The sequence below is a fragment of the Triticum aestivum genome, chromosome 5D, assembly GCF_018294505.1.
Source record: "Triticum aestivum cultivar Chinese Spring chromosome 5D, IWGSC CS RefSeq v2.1, whole genome shotgun sequence".
Lineage (NCBI taxonomy): Eukaryota > Viridiplantae > Streptophyta > Magnoliopsida > Poales > Poaceae > Triticum > Triticum aestivum.
This window is the reverse complement of record NC_057808.1, coordinates 383,851,110-383,878,890: the sequence shown is the minus strand read 5'-3', so window position 1 is coordinate 383,878,890 and position 27,781 is coordinate 383,851,110. Positions and strand designations below refer to the sequence as shown.

The 27,781-nt window shown below is 50.4% G+C and overlaps 5 protein-coding genes and 1 long non-coding RNA gene across 8 annotated transcripts; 5 read left to right on the top strand and 1 right to left on the bottom strand.

Annotated features, from left to right (window-relative positions):
• The first annotated feature begins 389 nt into the window (after nt 1-389).
• Nucleotides 390-4,902, top strand: LOC123121969 (uncharacterized). Its single transcript, XM_044542073.1, has 4 exons — nt 390-633; nt 720-1,807; nt 3,497-4,046; nt 4,162-4,902. The coding sequence occupies exons 1-4, from the start codon at nt 468-470 to the stop codon at nt 4,515-4,517; spliced, it is 2,160 nt and encodes a 719-aa protein (XP_044398008.1). The 5' UTR covers nt 390-467; the 3' UTR covers nt 4,518-4,902.
• A 506-nt stretch (nt 4,903-5,408) lies between these two features.
• On the top strand, nt 5,409-8,184 carry LOC123121974 (protein Iojap, chloroplastic). The gene is made up of 5 exons (XM_044542078.1): nt 5,409-5,755; nt 5,878-6,016; nt 6,145-6,283; nt 6,439-6,527; nt 7,758-8,184. Exons 1-5 carry the CDS (start codon nt 5,558-5,560, stop codon nt 7,868-7,870), a joined length of 678 nt encoding a protein of 225 aa, XP_044398013.1. The 5' UTR covers nt 5,409-5,557; the 3' UTR covers nt 7,871-8,184.
• A 148-nt stretch (nt 8,185-8,332) lies between these two features.
• LOC123121973 (uncharacterized) lies at nt 8,333-11,702 on the top strand. Its single transcript, XM_044542077.1, has 6 exons — nt 8,333-9,734; nt 9,832-10,004; nt 10,083-10,274; nt 10,365-10,527; nt 10,836-11,028; nt 11,308-11,702. Exon 1 carries the CDS (start codon nt 8,380-8,382, stop codon nt 9,313-9,315), a length of 936 nt encoding a protein of 311 aa, XP_044398012.1. The 5' UTR covers nt 8,333-8,379; the 3' UTR covers nt 9,316-9,734; nt 9,832-10,004; nt 10,083-10,274; nt 10,365-10,527; nt 10,836-11,028; nt 11,308-11,702.
• LOC123121971 (tetraketide alpha-pyrone reductase 1-like) lies at nt 9,505-11,702 on the top strand. The gene is made up of 6 exons (XM_044542076.1): nt 9,505-9,734; nt 9,832-10,004; nt 10,083-10,274; nt 10,365-10,527; nt 10,836-11,028; nt 11,308-11,702. Exons 1-6 carry the CDS (start codon nt 9,560-9,562, stop codon nt 11,456-11,458), a joined length of 1,047 nt encoding a protein of 348 aa, XP_044398011.1. The 5' UTR covers nt 9,505-9,559; the 3' UTR covers nt 11,459-11,702.
• Nucleotides 11,703-11,979: 277 nt separating this feature from the next.
• LOC123121970 (uncharacterized) lies at nt 11,980-16,516 on the bottom strand. Of its 2 annotated transcripts, none has more exons than XM_044542075.1 (12): nt 15,810-16,516; nt 15,530-15,664; nt 14,771-14,831; nt 14,542-14,661; nt 14,031-14,162; nt 13,830-13,934; nt 13,324-13,718; nt 13,114-13,213; nt 12,955-13,014; nt 12,791-12,877; nt 12,577-12,708; nt 11,980-12,486 (listed from the first exon to the last, which is right to left on the bottom strand). In XM_044542075.1, exons 2-12 carry the CDS (start codon nt 15,634-15,636, stop codon nt 12,178-12,180), a joined length of 1,608 nt encoding a protein of 535 aa, XP_044398010.1. In that variant the 5' UTR covers nt 15,637-15,664; nt 15,810-16,516; the 3' UTR covers nt 11,980-12,177. The 2 variants fall into 2 exon arrangements, with proteins under 2 accessions (XP_044398010.1, XP_044398009.1); XM_044542074.1 differs by having other exon boundaries at nt 13,830-13,937; nt 15,810-16,514.
• LOC123121975 (uncharacterized) lies at nt 13,518-15,536 on the top strand. 2 transcript variants are annotated; one of them, XR_006459993.1, is made up of 3 exons: nt 13,518-13,755; nt 14,050-14,250; nt 15,356-15,536. It is a non-coding gene; the product is annotated as an uncharacterized lncRNA (long non-coding RNA). The 2 variants fall into 2 exon arrangements; XR_006459994.1 differs by lacking the exon at nt 15,356-15,536 and adding an exon at nt 15,018-15,150.
• Nucleotides 16,517-27,781: the final 11,265 nt, after the last annotated feature.

The window sequence follows — 27,781 nt, the reverse complement described above, 5'->3', positions numbered from 1 at the left end:
ACTGTTCCAGTTCAAAAAAAAAGAATTTTTTTGAAAATGTTTAGAGCTAGGATTGTTGAGTCGTTCAGTTAATAGTATATATACTATCAACAAACCTTGAGCTTTTTCTTCCTCGTTCATGGTCCCGATGACGCGTCCCCGCCAATCGTTCTCCAAAAATTGCATCTCCTCATTCACATGTAATTTTCGGTGAAATTGCCTCATTCGTGCGTGATGTGTCACTGGCCGGTAGGGCCGTGTCGGGCCACGCTTGCGCGTCACCGCGAGTTTCAGCCTTTGGGCCCCGCGAAGCAAGCGCACGAAGCTGCCACGAAGCCTCGTAAACCGCAGGAGGGCCCGCGTACCCTTATTAACCCGAGCCGGAGCACCAAGTTGACCCGGCAAACTCTCTCTCCCCAGGGCGAGCCGAAGTCCACCACCAACCCATCCCCCCACCCCCCTCGACCGCCTCCGCGCCGGCCGCCGAGATGGAGACCCCGCCGCCGCCGCCGCGCTGGCCGCCGGGCTTCCGCTTCAGCCCCACCGACGAGGAGCTCGTCCTCTTCTTCCTCAAGCGCCGGGTCGCCGCCGGCCGCCCCTCCCCCTACATCGCCGACGTCGACGTCTACAAGTCCCACCCCTCCCACCTCCCCGGTACGTGCCCCCCGACCCGCACCTTCGCCTCTCCCGCCGATCTCCCTCCCTCCGCCCCTCCTGACCTCGATTTTATGGTGGAGCAGAGAGGTCGGCGCTGCGGACGGGGGACAAGCAGTGGTTCTTCTGCAGCCGGCTGGACCGCAAGTACCCCAACGGCTCGCGCGCCAGCCGCACCACCGCCGACGGCTACTGGAAGGCCACGGGCAAGGACCGCTCCATCTGCAACGCCGGCCGCGCCGTGGGGAACAAGAAGACGCTCGTCTACCACCACGGCCGCGCGCCGCGCGGGGAGCGCACCGACTGGGTCATGCACGAGTACACCATCCTCGCCGACGCGCTCCCGCCGCCCGCACGGTGCCGCGAGTCCTACGCCCTCTACAAGCTCTTCGAGAAGAGCGGGGTCGGCCCCAAGAACGGCGAGCAGTACGGCGCGCCCTTCCGGGAGGAGGACTGGCTGGACGACGACGACGACTGCGAGCTGCCCTCTGATCCCATCCCTATCGCCGTCAGTCTACCTAGAGCCGTGACAGTGGACGAGCAGATTGGGGATGTTTTGACAGTTGTCGAGCAGATTGGGGGTGTGACAGTGGACAAGCAGATTGGGGTTATGACAGTGGACGACCAGCTTGGGGATCTTGAGGTGTTCCTGTTGCAAAATGGAGATGATCTGGGAAACAGTGAACCACAGTCGGATTTCTCGACACCGGTTTCTTCACAGGCTCCGCTTCAGCATGGCCATCCTCAAGGTCGGCCCAGCGATGATGGTAACATATCTGAGGTCGCAGATGCTACAACCAGCAGCCGTGGTATGGTAATGGCGGTGAATACGTGCACTGAACTCCCTTTTGGGGATCTTGAGGGGCTACTGATGGAAATATCGGATGATCAACGGGCCACTGAATCGTTCGAAGAATTCTCAGAATTCATTCCCCAACTGCAGCTTCAGCATGATGATCATGAGCATGAGGCTTGGCCCAATGCCAACATGGAGGAGATTAGTGTTGCGGATTATGCCACTAGTAATGGCGTTGTGGACGCTTCAGGATGTACTGTCACCGAGCTTCCCTATGAGGATATTGAAGGGCTTCTGTTGCAATTAGAGAATGACCAGGGAAATGTCCAACCACTGGCAGATTTCTCCACACCAGTTCCTCGTCATGAGTTCCATCAGGTGTGTTTTGTTCTCTATAGTCTATGTACTACTCATCCTTTAAATGATTGAAAAATCTGGAATGCTCGACATGTTGCGTACTTGTGTAACTGCTAATTTGTCTTCTGCATTTGTCATAATTGGTTGTTACTTCTGCCTTCATCCTCACACAATTACAAAACTTGAAGACACAAAATGAGTTTTTGGGTTTGATCAGTATTTGAGAATATGCTATATCCCTAAAAGACATCAGAGTCAGAATTTGAAGTAACATGCATAAGCTGTTATATCAGTGTTCAAGAAAGCGTTTTTAAGCGACGCTCAAGCGCTGAGCAAAATGCTTCGCTTTGGCCCTAAGCAGTAGATTAAGTGTTTTTTAATATATTTGGCTGTTTTTGAACTACTGCTGCTTGGCTGCTTGTGCAATAATGGCAATATGCCATTTATCTTATTATTGGGATCTGTTCGGGGACTACAGATTCTGGCCACATGATCTCTATTGAGAAACTTACTTATATGACACTGTTTTAAATGTTGTTTCCCTATTTGACACCGAAAAACTTTTTCTTCCCTAACTGACATCGTTTCTAAATTTTATGCCCTTTACGACACTTTTATCCATTTTAAGCCTTAACGGCACCCGAAAAGACCTATTTGCCCTCAATGTGATTTGTGACTAAAATTGTCATGTGGTAGTTTAGCTTCATCATGTCACTCTGTTTGGATCAGTGCTTGTACATTTTTTGTGTGAAAATAGTTAGTGCCTGTACACAATCGATAGTAGTACACAACATATCAGTAAGTTAATAGAGTTGATATTGAACAAAAGAAAATAAACAGGACCGACACGATCATGTGGCCATCAACCGCCTCGTGTGTTTGTGTAGTCGCCGTGATAATATCGCTAGCTTGGTTAACTAGCCAGCCAACGTAGAATCAATCAAGCGAGAGATCGTCTGCTTAGCTAGCTTCGTCCAGAACGTATAGCAGTACACGTCCAACTAGAATCGACCCACCTGTCTGCCTGCTTGTTTCTTGGTGTGTACGTGCACATGACCATCTACGTCTCGGCGGAACCCATTAGCTTGGAAAAAACTCGAGCTAGCCTCGTACGCTTGTACGCCGGAAAGCACATGGCTACAACACCGTCAAGGTAGGGACCGAGGCACAAAACGAGTCGGCCGGACACACATACGCGTAAAATTTTGATCACATATCACATGAGAGGCAAATAGGTCTTTTCATGTGTCATTTAACACCATTAAGACTCAAAATGGACGATAGTGTCATAAAGAGCATAAAATTTAGACTCGGTGTTATATAAGGAAGAAAAAGTTTTTCAGTGTCAAATAAGGCAACAAATTTTAAGACGGTGTTAAATAAGGAATTCTCTCATCTCTATTAGGCTATGTCTGTTTGAACTGAGCTGCATTTTAGTTGTTATTTTACTTGCTGTGTGAACCTGATACATATTTGCTATGGTGTGAACTACATTTTTTATGCTATTTCAATTAGCTATGTGCTATGTTTCCTATTTTCCTTTGTATATTATTCAAAAGCAGTCAAATTCTTACCTATTAAAAAAAACGCTTAAGCGCCCATTGCTCTAAGCTGTGGGCTTCCGCTCCGCTTATGCTTTCGCTTTTTGGAACATTGTATTATATATCTGTTGTCCAGTTTATGAATCTTAAGTTACATTGGCTTACATAGGTTGGCTCTGGAGATTTCCATGGATGTCACGGTGCTACATTCAACTCTGTAGATCCTTCTTCTGCAGTGCAAGAAAACAGAGATCTTGATCCACGATCGGAGCCCAGTAATCAAATTACACAGTCTGCCCTCACCAACATGCCATTGAATTGGGAAACAGATTGCACTGAAGAAACAAGTGCGCTGCGATCTGTGTCAGGGTTGGCCAGTTATGACGGTCAGGATGCTGAGGAGGAGTTCCTTGAAATCAACGATTTCTTGGATCCAGAAGATGTAGGACAGAGTATGAATTGTACTGCAACTGAGCACTTAATTTCTGCATCCAATGGTATGTTTGACAGTTTGGAGTTTGCCGACGCTTCCATGTTTCTACCTGGCTCATTTGACACAGCTGGAGTGGCGACTGAAAACCAGTTTGGTTATCTTGGTGATAGTGGATCCCAGAACCAGGGATTCCAGTATACATCTGAATCGTGGACGCACAACCAGGTCGCTCTGAATGTGCGGAACCACATGAATCATAACCATGTTGTCTTCTCACATGCATCAGGTGATTAATGACTTCATTTTGTTTTGCAAGCTTTTCGTTCAATTGATCACGTATAAATTCCTTCAGGTGTATAACTTAGTCAAATGTCTGAACTAGCTACTTCTGAACATTTCAGGCACTGCGAATTTCCACACGGTGAATGAGCAACCACATAACCTGAGTCCAGCGGATTCGCAGTCATGGTTCAATTCAGCTGTGTCAGCCCTGCTGGATGCGGTACCTGCCAATCCAGCTCTGGCGGCTGAAAACAATGTTCTCAACAGAACACTCCAACGCATTTCTAGCTTTAGGTCAGAACAAGCTCCGAAGGAAGAAGCAAGCGCCCCAGTTATCCAGGTTAGAAGAAGGGGCGCAGGGCTGATCTCGGTCTCGCTACTGGTTTTGCTTGCTGCCATCATGTGGACCTTTGCTGCTGGCACCGGGTACGCAATCAAGTTCTGCAAGGGGTTATGGAAGTCCTCCTCTACATGACAAGATGATGCACAAAGTTTGCTCGACTTACCCTAGCCGTTGATCCTCATCATTACCCCTCAGTTGCTAGTTATTGTTTTGCTATCATTCCCATTGGAAAAAGGCGAAGAGGTAGAAGCATTTCCAAAGGCGAAGAGGTAGAAGCATTTCCAAAGTGTGATTTGAGGTGTTAGTTTTAAGCTCATGCAGGAGGCTTGGAAAACCGAAAAAAAATGAAAAAAATAACTAATGGTAATATATATATATAACTACTACTCCTACTTAGCTATTGCCCTCATGTGGGTGTGAGACATCTTATGCCGGATGTGATTAAACCACGAAGAGGGATGCGACCTATGTGCATAGTATTAATATTATAGAATTATTATGATTTTGTCAAAATTCATGATAATGTAGATCCTGGTTTAGCCGTTACCTCTCTTTAGTTCCCCTGTTTGATGAAAAGGATGGGCCCCCTTGTGCAATCTCTCATTTTGCCAACTGTAACATTTCATTGTTAGACCTGTAATTCATTTGCTCAGCCATATTTCTGTGAAATTAGACAGGCCGATCATCGACCACAATGTTTGACTATGAGGACCCATATCCGATCCTTTATATTTACCATTATTATTTACAATGAAGTCAAAGACTGTAATTTCTTATGAAAATTTAGCTGAAGCATGGACGGTAAACGTATTAGCTGCCACAAAATATAGAGCTTTTCTTCTCATGAAAACCAAAAGCAGACAGACAAATTTTATTTTGAAGAGAAACACACACAGCTCAACTGGCTGTAGGCATATTCGACACAGAGAAGGCGCATTCCACAGGGAGTATGTTCCTTGCACGCATCTCCAGGCGCTTTGGACCGCTGAAACAAACAAACAAAATGGCGAGCCGAGGAAAAAATCTCTGAATTCTTTTTTTTGCTGGCCTATCCCCTTTCACTCCTTCAGTCAGTGTGGTTCGTCCTGCTTATCTCCTCCACGCTTCGCTCCTCGTTGCTTGCCGTTTCGCTCACTGCAACCTCCCTCCCGTGGAAAATTCTCGGGCTTACCATGAGAGGCGCCGCGATCCAGGGCCACGGCCTCGCCCGCGCGCCGCCGGCCGCCGTCCCGCTGCTGCACCCGCGGCCGCGGCGCGCCGTCGGGGTGGTCCCCCGCCACCGCCTGAGGAGCGACCTGCTGCCGCTGCTGCTACCCGCCGCCGCGCCCTTCCGGGCTCGCTCCCCGCCCTCTTCTTCCTCGTCTAATGTGGTGGGTGGTGCCGGCAGAGCTCCGGCCCGGCCCTCGCGCCATTTTCCCATTTGTTTCAAGTTGCTCTGGTAGAGTCGTTCTGACTTCTGACTCTGGTTTTCATTTCTTGCTCGCGTGCGCAGAACCCCGGGACAGGGGAGGGCGCGGACGAGCTGCTCGAGGAATTGCTCCAGAAGCACGGCGAGGTCGTGTACAGCTCCGGCGGGGGCGGCAGCGCGGCTCTGGCCAGCGAGGCCGACGAGGACGCCGAGTGCCTGTCACGTATGTTGCATACGCCTCTACAGTCGAGAAATGTTCAGAAAACACTAACCATATACTGGCGCAGCAGAACCAGGAGCACACTTGTGCATGCTGGTAAATCTGATGGTTGTTTGCCATATGTGTTTCAGTGGCCGTTTCTCTGGCTAAAGTTGCAAGCGAGGTCAAGGCAGCCGATATCCGAGTGCTGTTCGTGAAGCCGATTGTCTACTGGACCGAGTTCTTCATCATCCTCACCGCCTTCTCAAATGCGCAGATTGAGGCCATCAGGTGCTGCATACTTTACATCCTGTTTCTTCTTGATTAACATAAGTTGAATCCAAGGGAAACGTGTATATGCACTAGCCACCCGACCCGACGTGGTGTCTCAAATGGGTTTAATTATGACTCTTGTGTGACTATATATTTGTATTCTTGCATTGCAGTTCCAAGATGAGAGACATCGGCGAGCAGCAGTTCAGCAGAGTTGCGTCTGGTGATACAAAACCCAATTCATGGACCTTGCTGGACTTTGGTCAGTGTTCTGTACTTTTCTGTCATGTGTAATGTGTTCATTATAATTGGTTCCAATGCTTCAGTTTCATATGGACAACTTCTACTGCAGCATCTAGTAGAGAAAGGTCTTTATCTTTGAAGTCAAACACAGATTAGGCTTCTGACTTTATGGAATAGTAAAACAACTACTGCTATTTCCTTTATTTTTATTTTTTTGCTTATAAGTTGACGGCACGTATTTTGTTAGTTTCCGGACACAAATTCAATCAGCATAGTCAGCTTTTTGTTCGAAACTCATGATTTGAACTTTGGATTTATAATAGTTTCATTTTGGATAACTTCTACTGAAGCATCATGAGTGTTATGTATAGGGGTAGAGAAAGGTCTTGATCTTTGACTTCAAACACAAATAAGCTTTCTGACTTGATGGAAAGTAAAACAACCAGTATTATTTTTTTGGCTTATGAGTTGATCTTTGACTTCAAGCACAAATTAGCTCTCTGACTTGATGGAAAGTAAAACAACCAGTACTACTTTTTTGGCTTATGAGTTGATCTTTGGCTTCAAGCACAAATTAGCTCTCTGACTTGATGGAAAGTAAAACAACCAGTACTATTTTTTTGGCTTATGAGTTGATCTTTGACTTCAAGCACAAATTAGGTTTCTGACTTGATGGAAAGTAAAACAACTAGTGCTATTTCTTTGCTTATGAGCTGATCTTTGACTTCAAGCACAAATTCGCGTTCTGACTTGATGGAATGGTGAAACAACCAGGTGTTATTTTTTTGCTTATAAATTGAAGACACAGATTTTCTTAGCTTCTGGACATAAATTCAATCTACGAGAACATGTAAAGCTTTTCGTCCGAAACTCATGATTTTGAATTGTGTAAGTAAACTTGAACTGTTGGATAACAACCGTGTCCTTATCCAGTTGTGAACTTAGCCTGAAATTTTAAGACTCAATTTTTGTTACGATTGATTGTGCATATTTCTGCCTGCTCTCAGTTTAATACAGCATGTTAGCAGTGCAAGTAGGCAGGCAGAATTGGTTTTGTTCCGCTTCTCTTTTCTAGTAACTTAAATAAGTTAAAAGATAAAATTGAATAGGAACTTCCAGCCTTTTGAATATGCTGAAAACTGCCAGCCACTGATGTCACTCACCTGAGGATCAATGTTTCAGTGTCGAATTCTACGATGAACAAATTTGCCGTAGACCTACTTGACCCTTCTCTGCACTCTTAATGCAGGTGATGTCGTCGTCCATATATTTCTTCCCCCGCAGCGGGAATTCTACAACCTGGAGGAGTTCTACGGCAACGCCACCCCCATCGAACTCCCTTTCGAGACCCAGTTGCAGTAACCACCGCTTACATTGCATCTTCGCAGTCGAGCCAAACGAGGACATCATTCACTTCATCGCCCCAACCAACAACATTCCATGATGCTCAGATGCGGAGAGCTGCCCGCAGATAGATAGATAGCTTGGTCGCACAGCTGGACAGTGATGCTGGGTGACTACTCTCCTGAAGTATGTGAAATTGGCGCCATCATGCAAACATTCTTGTTATCTGTTGTTATACCATGTGTATCATTGTAGCAACCACGCACTATTGAACAATGTTAACAGCAAGAGGAATAGAATCCAGAAAGATTGGTGGTAGATTGTTGAATTCACAGTGCTGGAAATTTCCTAGTTCTGATCTTGTCTGCTGGCATCTATTACCAGCCTACTGTATTTTTCTTCGACGTTGTCTGAACTATTCTGAGTTCTGACGGTCAGTGGTGTTCACTGTTATTTCTCAACTCTGAACTGTACTAGCAAAAGACAGTTGAGACACTGGATATCCTTCAGATTCAGATAGAGTGGTAATGGCGCAGCCGGAGGGCCTCTCGCTCGCGGGCCGGCGGGTGGCGTTCACGACGCCTCAGACCACCGGCGGGGGCGGCGGGGAAGGATACGGTGGCCGGCTTGGCGCGCTGCTGCGGCAGCGCGGCGCGCACCCGCTCCCCGTGCCCACCATCGCCATCCGCGCCCACGAGCCCGACCGCCTCCGCCCCTACCTCCTGCCCGGCGCCCTCGACCCCTTCACGGCGCTCGCCTTCACCTCCCGCTCCGGCATCGCCGCCTTCTCCCGCGCCCTCCCCTCCTCCTCCTCCGCCCAGCTTCCCCTCTCCGACGCCGCGTCGGCGCTCCCCTTCACCGTCGCCGCACTCGGCAGCGACGCCGACCTTCTGGACGGCGCCTTCCTCGCCAGGCTCTGCCGCGACGCCGGGAGGCTGGCCGTCCTCGTCCCGGACGTCCCCACCCCCGCCGGCCTCGTGGAGGCGCTGGGGCGCGGGTCCGGCCGCCGCGTGCTCTGCCCCGTCCCCGACGTCGACGGCCTCCGCGAGCCGCCCGTCGTGCCCGACTTCCTCGCCCGGCTCGACGCGGCCGGCTGGGCGGCCGTGCGCGCTCCGGCGTACACCACGTGCTGGGTCGGCCCGGGCTGCGCCGAGCGGCTGGTGGCCCCGGACGCCACCGCGCCCGACGCCATCGTTTTCACCAGCTCGGCGGAGGTCGAGGGGCTGCTCAAGGGGCTGGACGCCGCGGGCTGGAGCTGGCCCCGGCTCAGGGCGCGATGGCCCGACATGGTCGTGGCCGTTCATGGGCCGGTCACGGCCGACGGCGTCAGGAGGCTCGGCATTGAGGTGGACGTCGTGAGCTCGAGGTTTAGCAGCTTCCATGGGGTTCTTGATGCTCTAGCTGCAACATTTTGTTCTCAACAATTGAAAATTAGCTCCAGGTTTAGTGCTGGTTCACATTGAAAATTTTGATGTAAACTTTCTTTCTTCGAGTCACAAGTTATCAGCCTGATGGAATGAACAAAAATATAAGTCAGCAAACTCAATGCTATTCCACACCAACCTGTCACCTAGATATCTTCAGAATGTACTGTAAATCTGCATTCTACCAACCCAGCTTTGTACCTGTTAATAACTGTGATCACAAAAATGGGGTGATGAACCATTCTTGATCCTCCTCCTCTAGAATGTTCTTTGACGTGCTTATATGAGAAGCTGGATTTGCATCAAATCTCAGCTTCACCACTTCCAGTTCGAGAGAATGGTGAGCTCAACCAAGGGCAAAGTGTGTGTAACCGGGGCCTCAGGCTTTCTCGCCTCTTGGCTCATCAAAAGACTTCTTGAGTGTGGATATCATGTGATAGGGACAGTCAGAGACCCAGGTAAATCCTTTGTAGCATTCCTCTTGATGACATTATTATCGTACATATCTGCAAGCAAATGAACTATGGTTTGAACTGTGTATTTGGAATTTGGCAGGGAATCGGAAAAAAGTTGGACACCTTTGGAAATTACCTGGTGCAAATGAGAGGCTCCAACTTGTGAGAGCTGATTTATTGGAGGAAGGGAGCTTTGATGATGCTGTGATGGCTTGTGAGGGTGTCTTCCACATTGCATCACCTGTCCTCGGGAAATCTGACTCCAATTGCAAGGCATGCTGCATTTGCTTCCAGCACTCGCTCTATTATCATTACCATGCCATGTACCTGAATATGATATTCATTTCGCAGGAAGCAACACTTGGTCCTGCAATTAATGGCACCCTAAACGTGCTAAGGTCGTGCAAGAAGAGTCCGTTTCTAAAACGGGTTGTTCTCACATCTTCATCGTCTGCAGTGAGGATTAGGGACGAAACCCAGCAGCCAGAACTGTTGTGGGATGAAACAACGTGGAGCTGTGTGCCACTCTGCGAAAAGCTACAGGTAATACGGAACATTGTAAACTGTACACCAGATTACATTTCTGCATAAAACTTTGATCTGAAATAGTTCCTCTTCTATGCCCCAAAAAAGCTATGGTATGCCCTGGCAAAGGTATTTGCAGAGAAAGCAGCATTGGACTTTGCCAAGGAAAATAACATTGACCTTGTCACTGTTCTTCCTTCATTCGTGATTGGGCCCAGTTTGTCCCATGAACTGTGTACAACTGCTTCTGATATCCTTGGCTTACTTCAAGGTATGTAAGGTTTTTCTACTCATTTATCTCCAGTAGGGTGCTAAAACTTACTGTGTGACCTCAGTAATTTAGTTCAACCTTTTCCAAGTTTTCTCCTGAATGCAAGTCCCTGGCTTCAGATCTAAAAGCATTTTTGGCATCATTTGGTTCGTTGCTTGTTCTGTTTTTCAAATGGTGTACCCTTTGTAGTTACTCGCTAACTGCTGTTATATGCTCTTGCAGGTGACATTTGGTTCGTTGCTTGTTCTGTTTTTCAAATGGTGTACCCTTTGTAGTTACTCGCTAACTGCTGTTATATGCTCTTGCAGGTGACACGGACAGGTTCACTTCGTATGGAAGGATGGGATATGTTCACATTGACGATGTTGCACGGAGCCACATTCTAGTGTACGAAACACCCGAGGCAAGGGGCAGATATCTGTGCAGTTCAGTGGTTCTGGATAACAATGAATTGGTTGGCTTACTCACGAAGCAGTTTCCAGTATTCCCTATTCCAAGGAGGTAAGTCGATGCAATGCATACAACTCATTCTCACGAGCAGTCTTAGAGCCTGTTCGGAATTCCGCTAGCTCCGCAAAATCTCCGGAGTTGCAGAGCCAGGAAACCGCAGCTCCATGATTTTCAACAGTAACTCCCCCCGCTCCGGGAGTGGAGTCGGGGAGCGGAGGTCCTCCGAACAGGGCCTTAATATCTGCTCTTGCTGCAAACATACATATTTTTCTTCGAGTCGTCTCTTTCCCGAGTTTTGACTGAAATGCGTACCTTGAAATCTCTCTGCAGGCTCAGTAACCCCTATGGAAAGCAGGCGTATCAGCTGAACACATCCAAGCTCCAGGGGCTGGGTCTCAAGTTCAAAGGAGTGCAAGAGATGTTCAACGACTGCGTCGAGTCGCTGAAAGCTCAGGGCCATTTGCTGGAGTGCCCGTTGTGAAAATAGAGACAACACAAACAAGCCATAGCCAAACACGTCGCAACTATGTCTAGATCATGTCAGTTCTCGAGTCTTTTTTTTTTCTCTTCAAATAATTCCTATGTCGTCTCTACTATTACCAAACATCAACTGTCACTCGCAGATTATGCGACTACACGAAATGTTTCCATATGCTTTGCAATTGATTCAATCAGCAATGAAACATTTGAAACGTTGAATAGAGCTCAGTTACTTTTATCATGCATTCTGCTGGCGCCTCACTGCCTAGTGTTTTACCAGTTTCCTCCCTGGGTTGAGCATTTATGTTGTTGTTTATTTTATCGACTCTGCATTTGTGCCACTTGCTTCACCGTTGTGAGATCGCCGCCACAATGGAAAGCCAAATTACTAGACAAATCCAGGGCTGATATGAATTTTCACCTGAATTTCGATGTGCAGATAAGATAAGACCGACAATTTTCTCTAATGCCATCATGTCAATTCTGGATGCACAGTTGACTATTGAGCAGTACACACCACAATGGCAAAATGAGAAGGTCTCACAATTTAGATCACCAGTACACCCAGCCCCTATAACCAAAACCAACACAATTCACACTTCAGCTGTATTTACACACTTACACACCACACCATGGGTTAGGTTCATCTAAAACCCGGTAACTACTTACACCATAAGAACAAAACCAAAAACCAAAACCGAAAACCGGTGCCTGCCCTGCCTACTCGGCCAGATCCCTATGTACAACGTATCTGAAGTTGGACTTGTAGGGCAGCCACTCCACACACTTGTCGATCTTTCTCCTGAGCCGGTGCTGGAGCTGGGCCATCTCCTTCCGCTGGGTCTCCGACGTGCTCTCGCACACCAGCTCCACGAGGTGGCGCAGCTCGAGCGCCGCGTCCTTGGCATAGTAGTGGAGCACCTTGGGCAGCAGGAGGGCCTGCTTCTTCACCGCGACATTGGCCTGGATGAACTCGGTCCGTGCTCGCTCCAGCTGGTGGTGGATCTTCTTGGCCGTGTAAAGCCGCACCTGCCACAGGGTGAATTTCGTGGTGAGATTTTACATGAGGACAATGGTGTGGGCAATGGCAGCAAAAGTTTGAGATGCTGAGGAGCTTACGGGTGGGTCTGAAAATGTCCCTGTGGAGAGCGCGAAATGTGCGATCGGCTCGGAATGGTGAAGAGCATAGGGGTGCCTTGCCGTCGACCCTGCCAAGGATCTTTTTGCTGGTGTGAACAGCACGCGAACCCACTGTGAAGGTAATGCTGGTTAGTGTGTTTGTTCTTGTTAATAGGGCATTTCATGTTTTGTGTGTCGTAGAAGCAGGTCATACCAATGATGGACGATGGGATTGGCATCCGAGGATCGAGTTCTGAATAGTTTGCGCATTTACTGATTCACCACCCACATTGTACGCAGCCTGATAATTCATTTGGTTCAGATGCTCAGGCACTTTCAGATTATGAGTAGAGATAAGACTAGGCTATAAAAATGTACCTTCAGAATCATGTCAGTGCTCTTCAGGCGTTTATCATGTATCCCATAGGCCAGAAAAGCCTGTACATCACAAGGCAGTATATAGGTTAGAAATGAGATCTAATTTCCGAGGCTAACCATCCACGCAGCAAAAGGTGTCCTTTGAGTGTAGAGCAATACATGCATGACTAAAGCATTGTGGATGTTGATCCAAAAGCAGAGCTGCTCCTCGTGTGTCATCTTTGTTGGATCGATTTTTTCGAGCCGCTGTATCAGGGACCTGGATGCAGTAGAAATAATTTATAGGTTAGTGACCGAAGCAACATCTTTCTTAACTTCAATTCCAGTATAGAAAAACCAATGTTCCTCTTGTTTTTTTCTGTTGCTTACCTGATAGTCTCCAGCATTTTTGACGCATATTCAAACTTGCCAGCATCTATATGTATCCTTGGAACAATGATCATGCCTATGTTCTGCTCACTATTCTCTTTTTGGTATGGATATCGGCGAGGGCTTGTGGTGGCATCAAAGGTGTACCGAGGGCTCCAGCTGTCATTACGACGCCTCGGAGAGAAGGTGCTTGAAGATGAAACAGAATGACTTGGTGAAGTCACGGACTCGGCATCTTGAGATGGCGTGCTTGCAAGTTTGCAGTAGACCGAAGCAATGCACCCGAGGATGTCCTCTGATAGTTTGCAAGAGATCTTGGGTACGTAGTCTGAAATAGAAGCATTCAAGAAGTTCACTAGGCTGGAATGCTTCGAAGCCGGTCTTGACGATACCTCCTGTGAGATGCAAAAGTTGAGTGAGGCATATTTCCAGGTAGGAACATTATGTTGCTTGGGTGGGTAATTAATGCTGAAAATAATCAATCAAGGGAGATCTCTAGTTCATACACTCATAGAATCTGAGACAGTTGGCAAATTGAAGGCTGCAGATTGCTTGATATCTCTTAGACGGAGCGCGCCCTCATCAATACTTTTAGTTGCTTCTTGATCCACCTGCTGTTTCATGGCATTAATCTTAGCGCATTGGACTTCATACTGTTGTCATGACTGAAAAGTACGCATCTGTCTAGCACCCTAAGGTTTGTGTACCTCGCTCACAAAACTGCAGGAATCGGATAGCTGCTGATCAAATGCCCTTCTGTAGAGGGTCAGCAGATGCAGTTCCTTGCGGATGACTTCCTGCTCGAGGGCCGCGATCTCCCCAGCTAAATCTGCGATGGACTGCAGAACTGCAAGGTCACGGCTAAGAACACAGGCATAATTGAAGGTGCAGATGAGCGTTCTACAAAGAAGGAAAAAAACCCGAAAGGTACGATGAACATCCATGCCTTCCTCACTTTTCAGTTGAGTATGCAATCAAATTGTTTGTGTTTGGACTATTACATTTCATGGATTAGTGGTGTGTTGCCGTCTTTTTTAAACGCGTGTGTGTTACCTTAGTTAGACTACTCAATGAAAAGAAGCTACTCCAGAATAAAAACATACTAGCATAGATATAAGACACGCATATCTGCATATTTTTTTCAGCTTCAACAAAACACGAAAACCTTGCGATTCGGCGTATTTGAAACAATGTGCGAGGATTTGCAGCAAACCAAACCTTTGAAGTTGCCTTCTGAGTTCTTTCCGTTGTTTTCCTGGAGTGACGGCCAGGCAACGACTGCTCTGGCAAGTTAAGCGAGTGCCTTCTGTGGAGCATTTTGCTGTCCCGGTTGATGGTCTGCAATATGTGATAAAACCACAGCCTACCGGTTAAATTGTGCGTAATGGTGGAAGAAACATAATGTAAAAATGTCGAAAAGTTTGCAAGACAAATCCAATTTACTCACAGGTTTGCAGTAGGAGAATCGCGGCGACATGTCCACTGCAGCCTCACGTGTCCTCAGCACACTGAAACGGCACACAAGGAATAATTACCATCTGATCAGATTCCACGCCAAAATCAACTAATATAAATTACCGTCTGATCAGATTCCATGCCAAAACCCGCTAACATAAAAAAGCATTTTGCACCATAAATCAATTCTGTATTTGTTAGTACACTTATGCATTCATGGAGTCCATACATACATGCAGGTGAAGTGGTGGGTCTGCCATTAACTTCCTTGCACAGTGTGTGAGTCAACCATTTTGTGCGGAAAATGAAGGCTGAGCATCCTTGCACAGGGGCACCGTACGGGTGGTGTAAAGGAGATGAATGAGATGTGACGAGGATGGTTGGCGCGTACAGTATACAGTACACGGAATAATAAGTTGCTCAACTAAACAGTACAAAATTGTTAAGTGTTCTGTATGCATATATGGGCGACGACTAAACTGAACGTACTTGGTTATGGATTGGAGTATAGAGTTTAAGTTGGGTGCCAATTTGCAGTGTTTCTACACATTTTTACTCTAGTTTTTTTGCTCCACAGGTAATCAGGACAATTTCCCTCCTATGTGGGTCGGTGTATAATTCTTAATTCTTACTGAAAATGACCAAACCATACTCCTTTTGTTCCTTTATTTAGTGAATGAAAAATAGCAATTGAAGTATTGGAGGAAACTCTGTCTGTAATTCAGAAGAAGAATAAGCGGGCGGTGCTAACCTCTGCGAGTGGCGTTGCTGGAGATTGCAGGAGGAGTGGGCGGACCTGGGCGTGTCGGCGCAGGACGCCGTCTCCGACAGCGCCCCTGATCTCCAGCCCCTCTCCATGGCCGGCCGCGCCGCGTCGGCGAGAAACCTGCCAAGCACATGCCCCGCGTCACCTCCACGTGATTACTCCCATTTCTCAATGCAAGCAACTCCAGTAACTCTCGCTCCGGCGATGATGAATTCGTCCACGCGGAGGGAGAATCTAGCAGAGGCAGGGCAGGGGATCCCCTCACCTCGAGCTGCTGTCACGGCGTTGCAGGGTCAGCAGTCCATGGGTGGAGCAATGAAGTCTCCGCTCTGCGTGTGGCTCGGCTTCCTCCGGCCGGCCGGCGGCGCTGGCGCTGTCCGCGGAAGTTTTGTTGGATGTCGGCGACTGGAAGAAGACGCGGCCGGCAGCCAAGAAGAATGGAGGACGGGGAGAGAGAGAAGGCGGCTACGAATCACGGAGAAGATGAGCAACTAACCAAGTGATCCTTTGGTGCCGACGGTACAGGCTAGTACTAGTAGCAAGCGGAGCAGAGGAGATAGGGCACGCCGCCACGAGGAGAGGCGAGGCGAGGAATGTGGGCAAGGAAAAGACGGGCAGAAAAGGCGCGGGGAGAAGGAGAAAGGAAGGCGAGAGAATCGAACAATGGCATCAATCAATCTCTCTAATTCTTTAGATAAAGCGTGAGGGAAAGGCTAAGCAAGCCGTCGGCCGTAGCCGTGTGATCGGCAGCTCGCTCGCTCGCTCGCTCGGTGAGTAGAGAGGAAGCAAGGAAGGGGGAGGAAGGAGGAGGAGCATCAAATGAAATCCCTCTCCTCCCTCACTGCGCTAGCTAATACTACTAAATAAAGAAGGTATTTCCTCTTTGATGGAGAAGATACGAGAATGGGTGGAGTATTATTATCTGCTTCTTCTGGTGGGGTGGCAGCGAGGGGGGTGGGAGGGCAGGTGAGTGTGAGTGCGAGGCTGAATGAGTGAGTGTGGTGAACTGGTGATGCTCCTTGTTTTTCTTGTGAAAACGTAGCGTGATCCGACCGGAGCCACCTAGCACACCGCCTTTTCCATCGTCCCGTCGCCACCCCAGAATTGGATAGTCATTCAGATTTTTCATCTACCGTCCGGCCGTCACCAACCCCATATGGATTGGTCGTTTCACCCGTTTCCGGTTCTTGGCCATCCACCCCTCTCAAGAATACTTCCATTCGCTTGGATTTTCTTTCCTTTCTTTGGAGTAGATTCCTTGATGCTAGTCCACGGCGGGGAGGGAAGCCGGGCCGAGCTGCGCCTTTCTGTGGAACGCAAGCAAAACATGCTGGCGTTGCGTCCTGTGAGCCCTGCCCGGTGCCTAGTTGATGATGGATGATCCTTCACTTGCTCGTCAACCCGATTCGCCTGATGCATGGTGCCTTTGTACTGTAGTACCGACCCATGATCCAACCAAGATTGCGCGGCACGCACGGGGCTGACACGCAGGCTCGCCCCGTGACTCGCTACCTCCGGCGTGAACCCCAGCGATCTTTGGTTCCGCCGTCCTTGTCACGGTACCCGTTTCGTGCTCCAAGCCAAGGCCGCGTGATTGCTCGTGGCATCTAGCTTTCCTATCAGTGCGAACTGGTACGGGCGACGCGTCACTGTCCAGATTCCGATGTGACCACCACAGCCAACGGGGGCCAGGCGTGTAAATTCCGATCGGGCAGGGGTACGGCGACGACGGGAGCCGCTGCCTGCCTGCCCGATTGTGCTCGGGTCGCGCCGGTGCGTCTACGGGGCACGCACGCGAACAGGCACAGGCACGGCATGCGAGTCCGCGCTGGTGCTCGTCCGAATAATGGGCTGAGAAAGATCCGATGGGATCGGGAATTGTCGAGGCCGAGGCCAAGCACCGAATCCGCGAACTGGCTTATTTTATGCCGCCGGCGCGGGCCTTGGGTGATACGTTCAGTGGAGTGCGTGAACAAACGAACCAAGGCGAAAGAAACCAAAGAGAGCGAGCATCTACAGCGTACTACGTAATGTGTCTGTGGCGAATAAACAACTTCGTGCGTGCGGGTGAGGCCACGGAGATCGGGAACGGGGCCGGCCCCCCGCGCGCGCGCACGGACTCCCGGGATTTTTCCCTGCCGATGCATGCGGCAGAGCATGGCGCGAAGCGGGTCAGACGAGCCTCCGGCGCCCGCCGCGCCGCTGCATGCAATCTGCTCGGCGTTGCTCGCGGCGCGCGCGCGTGCATGCACCTACAACGAGCTAGCTAGCTACGAGTGTGGGCATGCACGTGCTACGTAGACGCCGGCCGGTGCGTGGCAGCCGCCCATGTCGACCTGCGCGCGGGACCAGCCAGCCATCCGGTCCGCCACCCACCTACCGATACTACAGTAGTCCATATGATGGCTCGTTGATGTGCACAGTTCATCAGTTAATATCTGTGAACTGTGATCATGCTCAATGATGTGTGGTACGCTGGGACGACTTGGACGTGTGATGAGGACATGAAATCCGCCAATCAAGATGCATGTATGGATCGGCCACGTTGTGCAGCCGGGAGTCGGGCGCCATGGACGAGTTGGAACACGTGTGGCTGGTGACCCCAGGTGGACGGACGAGCCAGCCCTGCTGGCTGCCTACGCTGCGTGCATGCGACCTGGCTCGCCCCAGCGCCGCGCCGCCTGTGCGTGCGGCCGTGTGTCGCGCGTCGGTGGCGGATCCGAGGCCGGGACCCACCTAGCTACACTGTGCCTGCTGCCACGCACAGGATCTGCTTGCTATCTACCCATCCCGGCAGCACTGCAGCAGCATCGTGGATTTGGCAAATCTCGAGGAAGTTTCATCGCACTCGCCCGCCGGCCGGCCGGCGGCATCTCGGGCATGTCGATCGATACTATAGGACCACCAACCGAACCCTCCGCGCCTTTACATATTTCTTTCCCGTCTGCTTCCTTTTTGCGGCTACTGTACGTACGTGCATGCACATGTCCCCATCCAGTTCCTCCTCGCGCACAAAAGCCCCCCGCTGGACACCGACAGAGCCCCGCTCAGAAAAGTGCAGAAAATTCATCAAACACACAGTCAGTTTGTCATACACAAACACATGGCATAAGACGTTCAAACCTAACACGAATTTTCAGTTTTTGTTTAGGTGGTACACAAGACCGCCAAGTGATAACCAAAGCAGTAGTAGGACTGCCACATGCATGCATCAAGACACATTTATCATCCTTGTTGGTGGCGGTACGGTGGTGTTTCCTGTTCCGAGGAAGAGACAAGCGCTGCCACCATGGCATGAACCCGACCGGAGATGCGCTCCATGCAAACACAACTGACCTGATTATACTCGATTGATCGGATCCCCATTCAATTATGATCCATCCCATTAACTGTGCTCACCCGTGACCGATCGATCAATCGAGCTCCAGTATATTCATCCCGCGTGACTAGGTAATCACTGTGTTCATGGACGTAAATGAAAAGGATCGACGGATGCGTGCATCATCCAAGATTGTCAAAAGAAGAAAGAAAAAACGAAGGATTCGGACAACAAGAGGGACACGAAACATCAAACCTTCACTTTCATATATGACGATGTCCGTGAAAATCGTGTCGGCGATAATTCCATCACAGTTCTAGTCCGTAGTCGCTAAGCGAGCCCGCGCTCGCTTCAGCTTGTTTTGTTTACTTAGAACTTAATCATCACGCAAGAAACTACTCCCTCTGTTCCGAAATAGTTGTCGTTGGGGAACTTCTCCGACCAGGTGAAAACAGAAAAAAAAATACCAAACTACCCTCAATTTGAAATTCTTGTCGCCGGGGATCTTCGTCTTCCTCCATCGCTCCTCCCCTCCGCCAGGCTCCACCCCACTGCTGCAGCTCCGGCATCCGTCCGCGCCGGCCGCCTTCCCCCGCTCCAATCAAGAGCCCAAACTCGTACGCAGCTTCCTCGCCGTCCGCCACAGCCTCCAGCCGCCCGCGACTCCTGGCCGTCGCGCCGCCCGCGACTCCTGGCCTTCGCGCCGCCCGTGCTCCTCCCCGCACCGACCAGCAGCAGCGCCCCAGAGGGAGTAACAAACATTAGCTACAAGGTAACCATCATTCTGCATGGGCGGATGGATCCATCCTAGTTGGTTAGGGCAGTGGTTCAACTGTCGGTCGATTTGGGTCCGATATTCCGACGACTGCGTACTTAGCTTAGCGACCCTACCCAAATCACGAACCATTCAAATTCAGATATATTATGCTTTTGCTTTATGTAAAGCATGCGAGGGCCGGTTGATTGAAACTGCATGGTCATGCATATACTTGTACTCGTACTCACCTACGTAGCATATACAAATGTGAGTTGACTCAAATCAAATCCTATCGATGTCACCGGTCCATTGATCAACAAATTCATGCGGTAAGGTATAATCATGTCGTCAGTACTCAGTACACAGGCTTGCTCCCTAAGCTTGTCAGGCCTGTTGATTACAGTACTCCTAGCTAGTTAGAGTGACACTGCCAACCAGTACTACTCCTAATTAATTACTCCGGCAATCAGCAGACGACGATGCTACTGAATGTGGTGTGCAGAAAGCAGCTGAGCACGGGCACAGTGCACATGTACGGTGGATTTAATTAGTTGTGTAAATTCCTGGCCGATATTGGTGAGGCCGCCTGCAGGGAGAGGAGAGTGGTGCGGCAAATTTGACAAATTTGACTTATAGACGAAATTAAATCACAGAATGAACTGTCCGTGAAACTATTTCACGCGGCTGACCCGTGGCGCCTAGCTCTTAGGCGCTGCACTAGTGCAACGCCTGGGAGCTAGGTGCTACACTGTATAGTGTGGCGCCTAGCTCTCAGGCGCTGCACACTGACTTAGTAATTTTCTGATCACACGGGTGCGACACTGGCCGTGTAGCGCCTATCTGTGAGGCGTTGCACAGTGTAGTGTGGCGCCTTCGTGTCGGCGTCACACAAAAAGGTCAGCCGCATGAAATAGTTTCACGAATAGTTCATTCTGTGATTTGATTTCGTCTATAGGTCAAATTTGTCAAATTTGCTGAGTGGTGCTGCTGGTGCAGCTAGTGGAGGCAGAGAATCTTGGCGCCTGTGGCGAACATCACCATGGTGCATGTCTTTCGATCAAAGTCTGTCAGAGCAACTCCAATGGGCGATCTATTTTGTCCGCCTGCGTCCGTTTGGGTCGGCGCGGACAAAAGTGAAGGCCCAACGTGCCGACCCAAAGCCAAATCTCGTCCGCCTAGCGTCCGCGCCGACCCATTTCCGGTCCAAAATTGCACCTAAAATGCGTCGGCGTGGGAGCGAAGCGGACGCGCTGCGCGTCTCCTCGGCGTCCGCCGCGGCCCCACATGTAGGCCAGCCAACTACCACCCGTCGTCTTATTTATGACGATCACCGACAGCGGGCCCACTAGTCAGCTAGTGGAAGTGATCTTTTTTAACCACGCGTGCGGCGGGGGCCGACCTCATCCACTTCCGTCCACATCTGGCCCCCCACCACTCCCTTTGCTTCCTCGCCGACGACAGCAAACCCTAGCAAGCGATGGGCCTCTTCGGCATCTGCAGCGGCAAGGGCAAGGGTAAGGGCACCCCCGGCGCCTCGTCCTCCCGTGCTCCTCCTCCGGCGTCGGCGCGTTTCCGCCCAGGTCGTCGGGCCTGCACGTCCAGGTGCACCAAGCGCGGTGGCACTAGGAGTACATGCAGCCGCTGCCCTACCCCGACGTCATGCTGCCACACCACTGACATCTGGATCCGCACCGGATCCCGGTGCCGGCGGTTCCGCGGACCCAGCGGGTGCACGGCGAGGAGGTGCGCAGGCGCCGCGCGCAGCTCACGCCGGAGCAGCGGCGGATGCCCGAGTACGCCACCGACTCTTCCAACTGGGAGGCTTGGTTTGCCCTCAAACACGAGGAGCAACGGCGTGTAGGCGTCGACGCCGTCCCGCTACCGTTTTCACCGCCGCCCCCGCAGGTAGAGCCGGAGGAAATGGAGGCGGAGTACCAAGCTGCCCTCGAGGAGGCCCTGCAGCACGCGCTAGAGGCTAGCCGTCTCGAGGAGGACGCGCACTGGGATGGGTAGGAGCAAGCCCTTGCCCTATCGGCGGTGGGGGACTCCATCCACACCCCGCTCTTCGTCCCGCCTCTGTCACCGCCACCGCCCGTCGAGCCCAAGCCGGAGCCGGAGCCGGCGCGAAAGCGCTCCCCGCCTCCACCCACTTGGACGGAGGAGGCCTACACGTGGACTGACCAGTACTGTGAGTGGGTGAGCGCGCCTCCTGTCCACTACGCCGCAACACCGGCACAGGAGGCGGCCCACCTTGAGCACTAGAAGGCGCACTGGCTCCGTCAGGAGCAGGCCGACGCGTGAGCGGCAGATGCGCTACGAGGCGATGCTGCAACGCGACGCGGAGGCGCTCCGGCTTGAGGAGGAGGAGCGCGCGTGATACGTCTCCAACGTATATACTTTTTCTCACACTTTTCCTCTTGTTTTGGACTCTAATTTGCATGATTTGAATGAAACTAACCCCAGACTGACGCTGTTTTCAGCAGAACTACCATGGTGTTATTTTTTTGCAGAAATAAAAGTTTTCGGAATGGAACGAAACATCGCGAGGATTTTTTATGGAATAAATGAGAATTTCTGGAGCCAAGACCTAACGGAGAGGGGCCCCTGGGTGGGCACAACCCACCAGGGCGCGCCCCCCTCTCCTGGCGTGCCCAGGTGGGTTGTACCGACCTGGTGGCCCCGTAGACCTCAACCCTGACACTATAAATTCCTATTTTTGGAGAAAAAATCAAGGAGAAAGAATTATCGCGTTCCACGAGTCGGAGCCGCCGCCAAGCCCTGTTCTTCCTCGGGAGGGCAGATCTGGAGTCCGTTTGGGGCTCCATAGAGGGGGATCTTCGTTCTTCGTCATCACCAACCCATCTCCATCACCAATTCCATGATGCTCCCCACCGGGAGTGAGTAATTTCTTCGTAGGTTCGCTGGTCGGTGACACTACAAAAAAAAGACACATCCGTGACAGTTTGGGCCGAACAAAAAAAAATTCTCTCATACTTATGACACTTCTTTGACGATAATTGTGACAAAACCCGGTATCATCATAGATGTGGTGGGGTCCTACTTCTATGACAAAAAATCATGACAGAAAATGGGCTTTTCGTCCTGGGCGGGCCGAAGACGCAGCTGCATGACATTCTTTGGGCCGTCCATGACGGAAAAAACCGTGGTAGAAGCGAGGGCGAGGAAAATATCGGGGAGTTCCCGGTTACGGTGGGTGGTCGGGGGCTGAGCGATGCGCGTTTCTCTCGTACGTACGCGCGTGTGTGCGAGGCGTTGCGCTCTAACTAAACCCGAGCGAGGCGTTGGGCTCTAACTGAACCCGAGCGATTGCACTGCAGGCTACGCGTTACTGAACCCGAGCGATCGATCGATCTCTTACTGTTAACTGAAGCCGAGTGATTCCTTCGCTAGTGCTGCTAATTGAAGCCGATCGATGCTGCCTCTGGATGAACAGTGAGCGTTGTTGGGGGGTTTGGATGAACAGTTCCCGGTGGGGGGTTGGATGAACAGGACCCCGTGGTAGTAGAGGCCGTTGCCGCTGGATGAACAGTACCCCGATCGATCGAGCCGGTGGATAAATAGGACCCTGTGGAGGGCTGGATGAACAGGACCCCGTGGAGGGCTAGTTGAACAGTAGCCGGTGGAGGGCTAGATGAACAGTAGCCCGTGGAGGGGTGGTTGAACAAGACCCCGTGGAGAAGGCTGGTTGAACAGTAGCCGGTGGAGGAGCGTGCGGTGGAGGCTGGATGAACAGGAGCCCGTGGATGAACAGTCGCAGGTGGAGGCTGGAGGAGGTTGATGGTGGATGAACAGTAGCCCGTGGAGGTCGACGGTGGAGATGAACAGTATCCCGTGGAGTCCCGTTTTGCGGTACGCCACACCCCTCCCGATGAACAGGACCCCTGTTTCGACCGTAGCGCTCCAACACAAGTCCGTTTCCTCCGTTTTGCGGTACACCACACCCCTCCCGATCAACAGGACCCCGTTTCCACCGTAGGAGGTCCGTTTCCTCCGTTTTGCGGTACGCCAGACCCCTCCCGATGAACAGGATCCCGTTTCGACCATGTCCGGTCGAACACAAGGCCGTTTCCTCCATTCTGCGGTACGCCAGGCTTCGTTTTCATCGGCTGTTCCGTCCAAGCCGGTTGGCTCCCGATGAACACGACGACGCATTCCGTTCCGACCCAGCCGGTTGCCTCCCCATGATCACGACGACGGCGTAGCTTCTCCATTCTGACTCAGCCATGTACACGAGCCCTGGCCGTACATATGCGTGAGTAGGCGTTCAAGACCTCGCCCGTATGTACATACGTGGTCGTATTTACTTTCTTGCACCCTGGCCGTTGTACGTACATGCACATGCTACGTGCGCGCCTCTACCACGACATGTGCGAGCCTCTACATCGACCAGTACGTACGTACACGTTCGCGACCAGAATGACAATGCTACGTACGCTTCGACCAGGTGGGTCCCGGCTGTCAGGCACTTCCTTGCGTGCGAAGATATAACTGGTGGGTCCCAGCAGTCAGGGGGGAAACATTTTTTTTGCAAAATACGGTGTCCCGTCCAGTGGGTCCCCGCTGTCAGGTGGATGAATCATTATTTTCCGCGTAATAAGGAGGCACTTCCTTGCTGCGGCCGTGGACCCAGCTGTCAGCCTCTCCACGTACAGTACTCTTCCGATCGAAGTCGTTCCTTGACCATGTTGACCACGCTGCGCCGAGAGCACCAGGCGGTGGACGACGGCGAGGCCTAGGAAGGGGACGACATGGAGTCGGGGAAGACGCGGCAGTGGTTGCCCACGCGGAGAGGAGTACGAGGGTTCACTGGTTTGGCTGCGGTGTGAGGCTGCCGTCGCCGCAGAATAACAGGGGGTGTGGGTGGGTAGAGGGATGGCCATGCCAGCGGTGGGAGTAGTAGGGGGCGGTGAGGCCTCCGCGGCATCACAGCCAGCCACAGGAGGCAGGAGCACGCGGCATGACCGACGCTTGTTTGGGCGGCTGGAGCAAGAAGACCAGAGGTTGAAGAAGCACAAGGGCCGTTGGATGGACATCATACGGTCACTGGAGCTAGAATCGTTCATATTGACTAAGTTGACAAAGCCCTCCGTCCCCATCAACTTAGTAGGCCCACAAGTCAGCCTCCCACTATGGTGGGTCCCAGCTAGCAGGGGGTATTCATTTTTTGTGCGTAATAAGGAGGCACTTCCTTGTGTGCGAAGATATAGCTGGTGGGTCCGACCTGTCAGCGGGGGTAACATTTTTTCGCGAAATACAGAGGCCCTTCTGGTGGGTCCCAGCTGTCAGGTGGAGGAATCATTATTTTGCGCATAATAAGGAGGCGTTTCCTTGCGTGCGGCCGTGGACCCAGCTGCCAGCCTCTCCACGCACAGTCTACTTCCGATGGATGTCGTTCGTTGACCACTCTGCGCCGAGCGCATTCAAGGTGGTGGACGACGGCGAGGCCCGGACAGCAATGAGCCGGAGATGGGAAGACGCGGGAGTAGAGTCACAGACGGAGAGGTGTACAAGGGTTAACTGGTTCTAGTGCGGTGTGGTTCAGCAGTCGGTGGAGAAGATCAGGAGGTGTGGAGGGGTGGAGGAATGGCCTGGCCAACAGTGGGGTAGCGCTTCACAGCGAAGCGTGCTAAGCAGAGCTGCTAGCAGCAGGAGGCGGGAGCAGGTGGTCCCGGCGGCGCTGAAGGAAGAAGACGAGAGATTGAAGATGGATGCCGGTCGTTGGATGTAAATCCAACGGCTCACGATGTCAGAATCATTTGTTGACTAAGTTGACAACGACTTGTGTTGGCTTCGACCTATTGGCCCACATTTCAACCTCAAAAAAGTGACACGTATTCAACCCATTTTTTCAGAATTTACAGTCATTTTGATCTTTTTTTAAGAATTACAGTCCATTTGTTGGGATGGGTGAACAAATAATGTAGCGTCCATGCAACCCATTAATTTTTTTCCTAAAATATTACAGGCCATTTGCACTTTCTCGAAATACACGATTTTGCTGGGCTGATTCTAATTATAATGTTGGGTTGGGCACAACAATGTTATCAAAAAATAAACAGGGGCTGAGCATTTTGTTATAAATATATTTAAATAATAAGTGATTTATTATTACATTGCTCCTTAAATCTTACCAAGCTTTTGTACACAATCACCAGGATTTTCGTTGCCAAAAAAATCCAGGATTTTATTGTTAAGAAATTATTTTTATAAGTTAATAAGATGTGGGATATTATTTTCTTACATATGTAAGTATCTGTTAAATATATGATGACAATAACAATAATATATAATAACATATAAAATAATTTAAATATATATAATATAGTTAGCAGGGAAACATAAATTGGACTATTCTTATATAGAAAAATAGACCTATTCTTATATAGAAAAATAGAATACCTCTGCGTTTTCTTCAAAAAAATACATAAATTGGGCATGTCGTGTTATGCGCATGTTAAAAAAGAAAGCCTAGACGGGGCAGCACAAAACCCAGCTGATACTTGCTGCCCCAGTGATAATAAATGATACCTGCTAGCTCCCCGGCTTCGTTGTGAATTTATCTCCTATAGTAACTACGTTGAAGCACCTAAAAAATGTAACTGACAAACCCGTGGGCCCCAACGTCAGTATAGCATTAGGAGGAAGTATTTTTTCGATGAGGCACTTGAAGGAAATATGCCCTAGAGGCAATAATAAAGTTATTATTTATTTCCTTATTTCATGATAAATGTTTATTATTCATGCTATAATTGTATTAACCGGAAACATAATACATGTGTGAATACATAGACAAATAGAGTGTCACTAGTATGCCTCTACTTGACTAGCTCATTGATCAAAGATGGTCATGTTTCCTAGCCATAGACATGAGTTGTCATTTGATAAACGGGATCACATCATTAGGAGAATGATGTGATTGACTTGACCCATTCCGTTAGCTTAGCACTTGATCATTTTAGTATACCGCTATTGCTTTCTTCATGACTTATACATGTTTCTATGACTATGAGATTATGCAACTCCCGATTACCGGAGGAACACTTTGTGTGCTACCAAACGTCACAACGTAACTGGGTGATTATAAAGGTGCTCTACAGGTGTCTCCGAAGGTACTTGTTGAGTTGGCATAGATCGAGATTAGGATTTGTCACTCCGATTGTCGGAGAGGTATCTCTAGGCCCTCTCGGTAATGCACATCACTGTAAGCCTTGCAAGCATTGTAACTAATGAGTTAGTTGTGGGATGATGTATTACGGAATGAGTAAAGAGACTTGCCGGTAATGAGATTGAACTAGGTATTAAGATACCGACGATCGAATCTCGGGCAAGTAACATACCGATGACAAAGGGAACAACGTATGTTGTTATGCGGTTTGACCGATAAAGATCTTCGTAGAATATGTAGGAGCCAATATGAGCATCCAGGTTCCGCTATTGGTTATTGACCGGAGACGTGTCTCGGTCATGTCTACATAGTTCTCGAACCCGTAGGGTCCGCACGCTTAAAGTTCTGTGACGATCGGTTTTATGAGTTTTTGTGTTTTGATGTACCGAAGGTAGTTCGGAGTCCTAGATATGATCACGGACATGACGAGGAGTCTCGAAATGGTCGAGACGTAAAGATCGATATATTGGACGACTATGTTCGGACACCGGAAGTGTCTCGGGAGGTTTTGGGCATATACCGGAGTACCGGGGGGTTACCGGAACCCCCCGGGGAAGCTATTGGGCCTTATGGGCCTTAGTGGAGAAGAGAGAGGGCAGCCAAGAGGTGGCGCGCGGCCCCCCTTGCCCCAGCGCGAATTGGACAAGGGGAAGGGGCGGCGGCCCCCCTCTCCTTCCTTCTCTCCACCTCCTCCTTCCCCCTTCTCCTTCTTGGAATAGGAAGGGGGGGGGCAAACCTACTTGGAGTAGGATTGCCCCCCCTTGGGCGCGCCTCTCCCTTGGCCGGCCCTCTCCTCCTCCCCCTCCTTTATATACGGGGGCAGGGGGCACCCCATAGACACAACAATTGATCATTGATCTCTTAGCCGTGTGCGGTGCCCCCCTCCACCATAATCCACCTCGGTAATATCGTAGCGGTGCTTAGGCGAAGCCCTGCGTCGGTAGCAACATCATCACCGTCATCACGCCGTCGTGT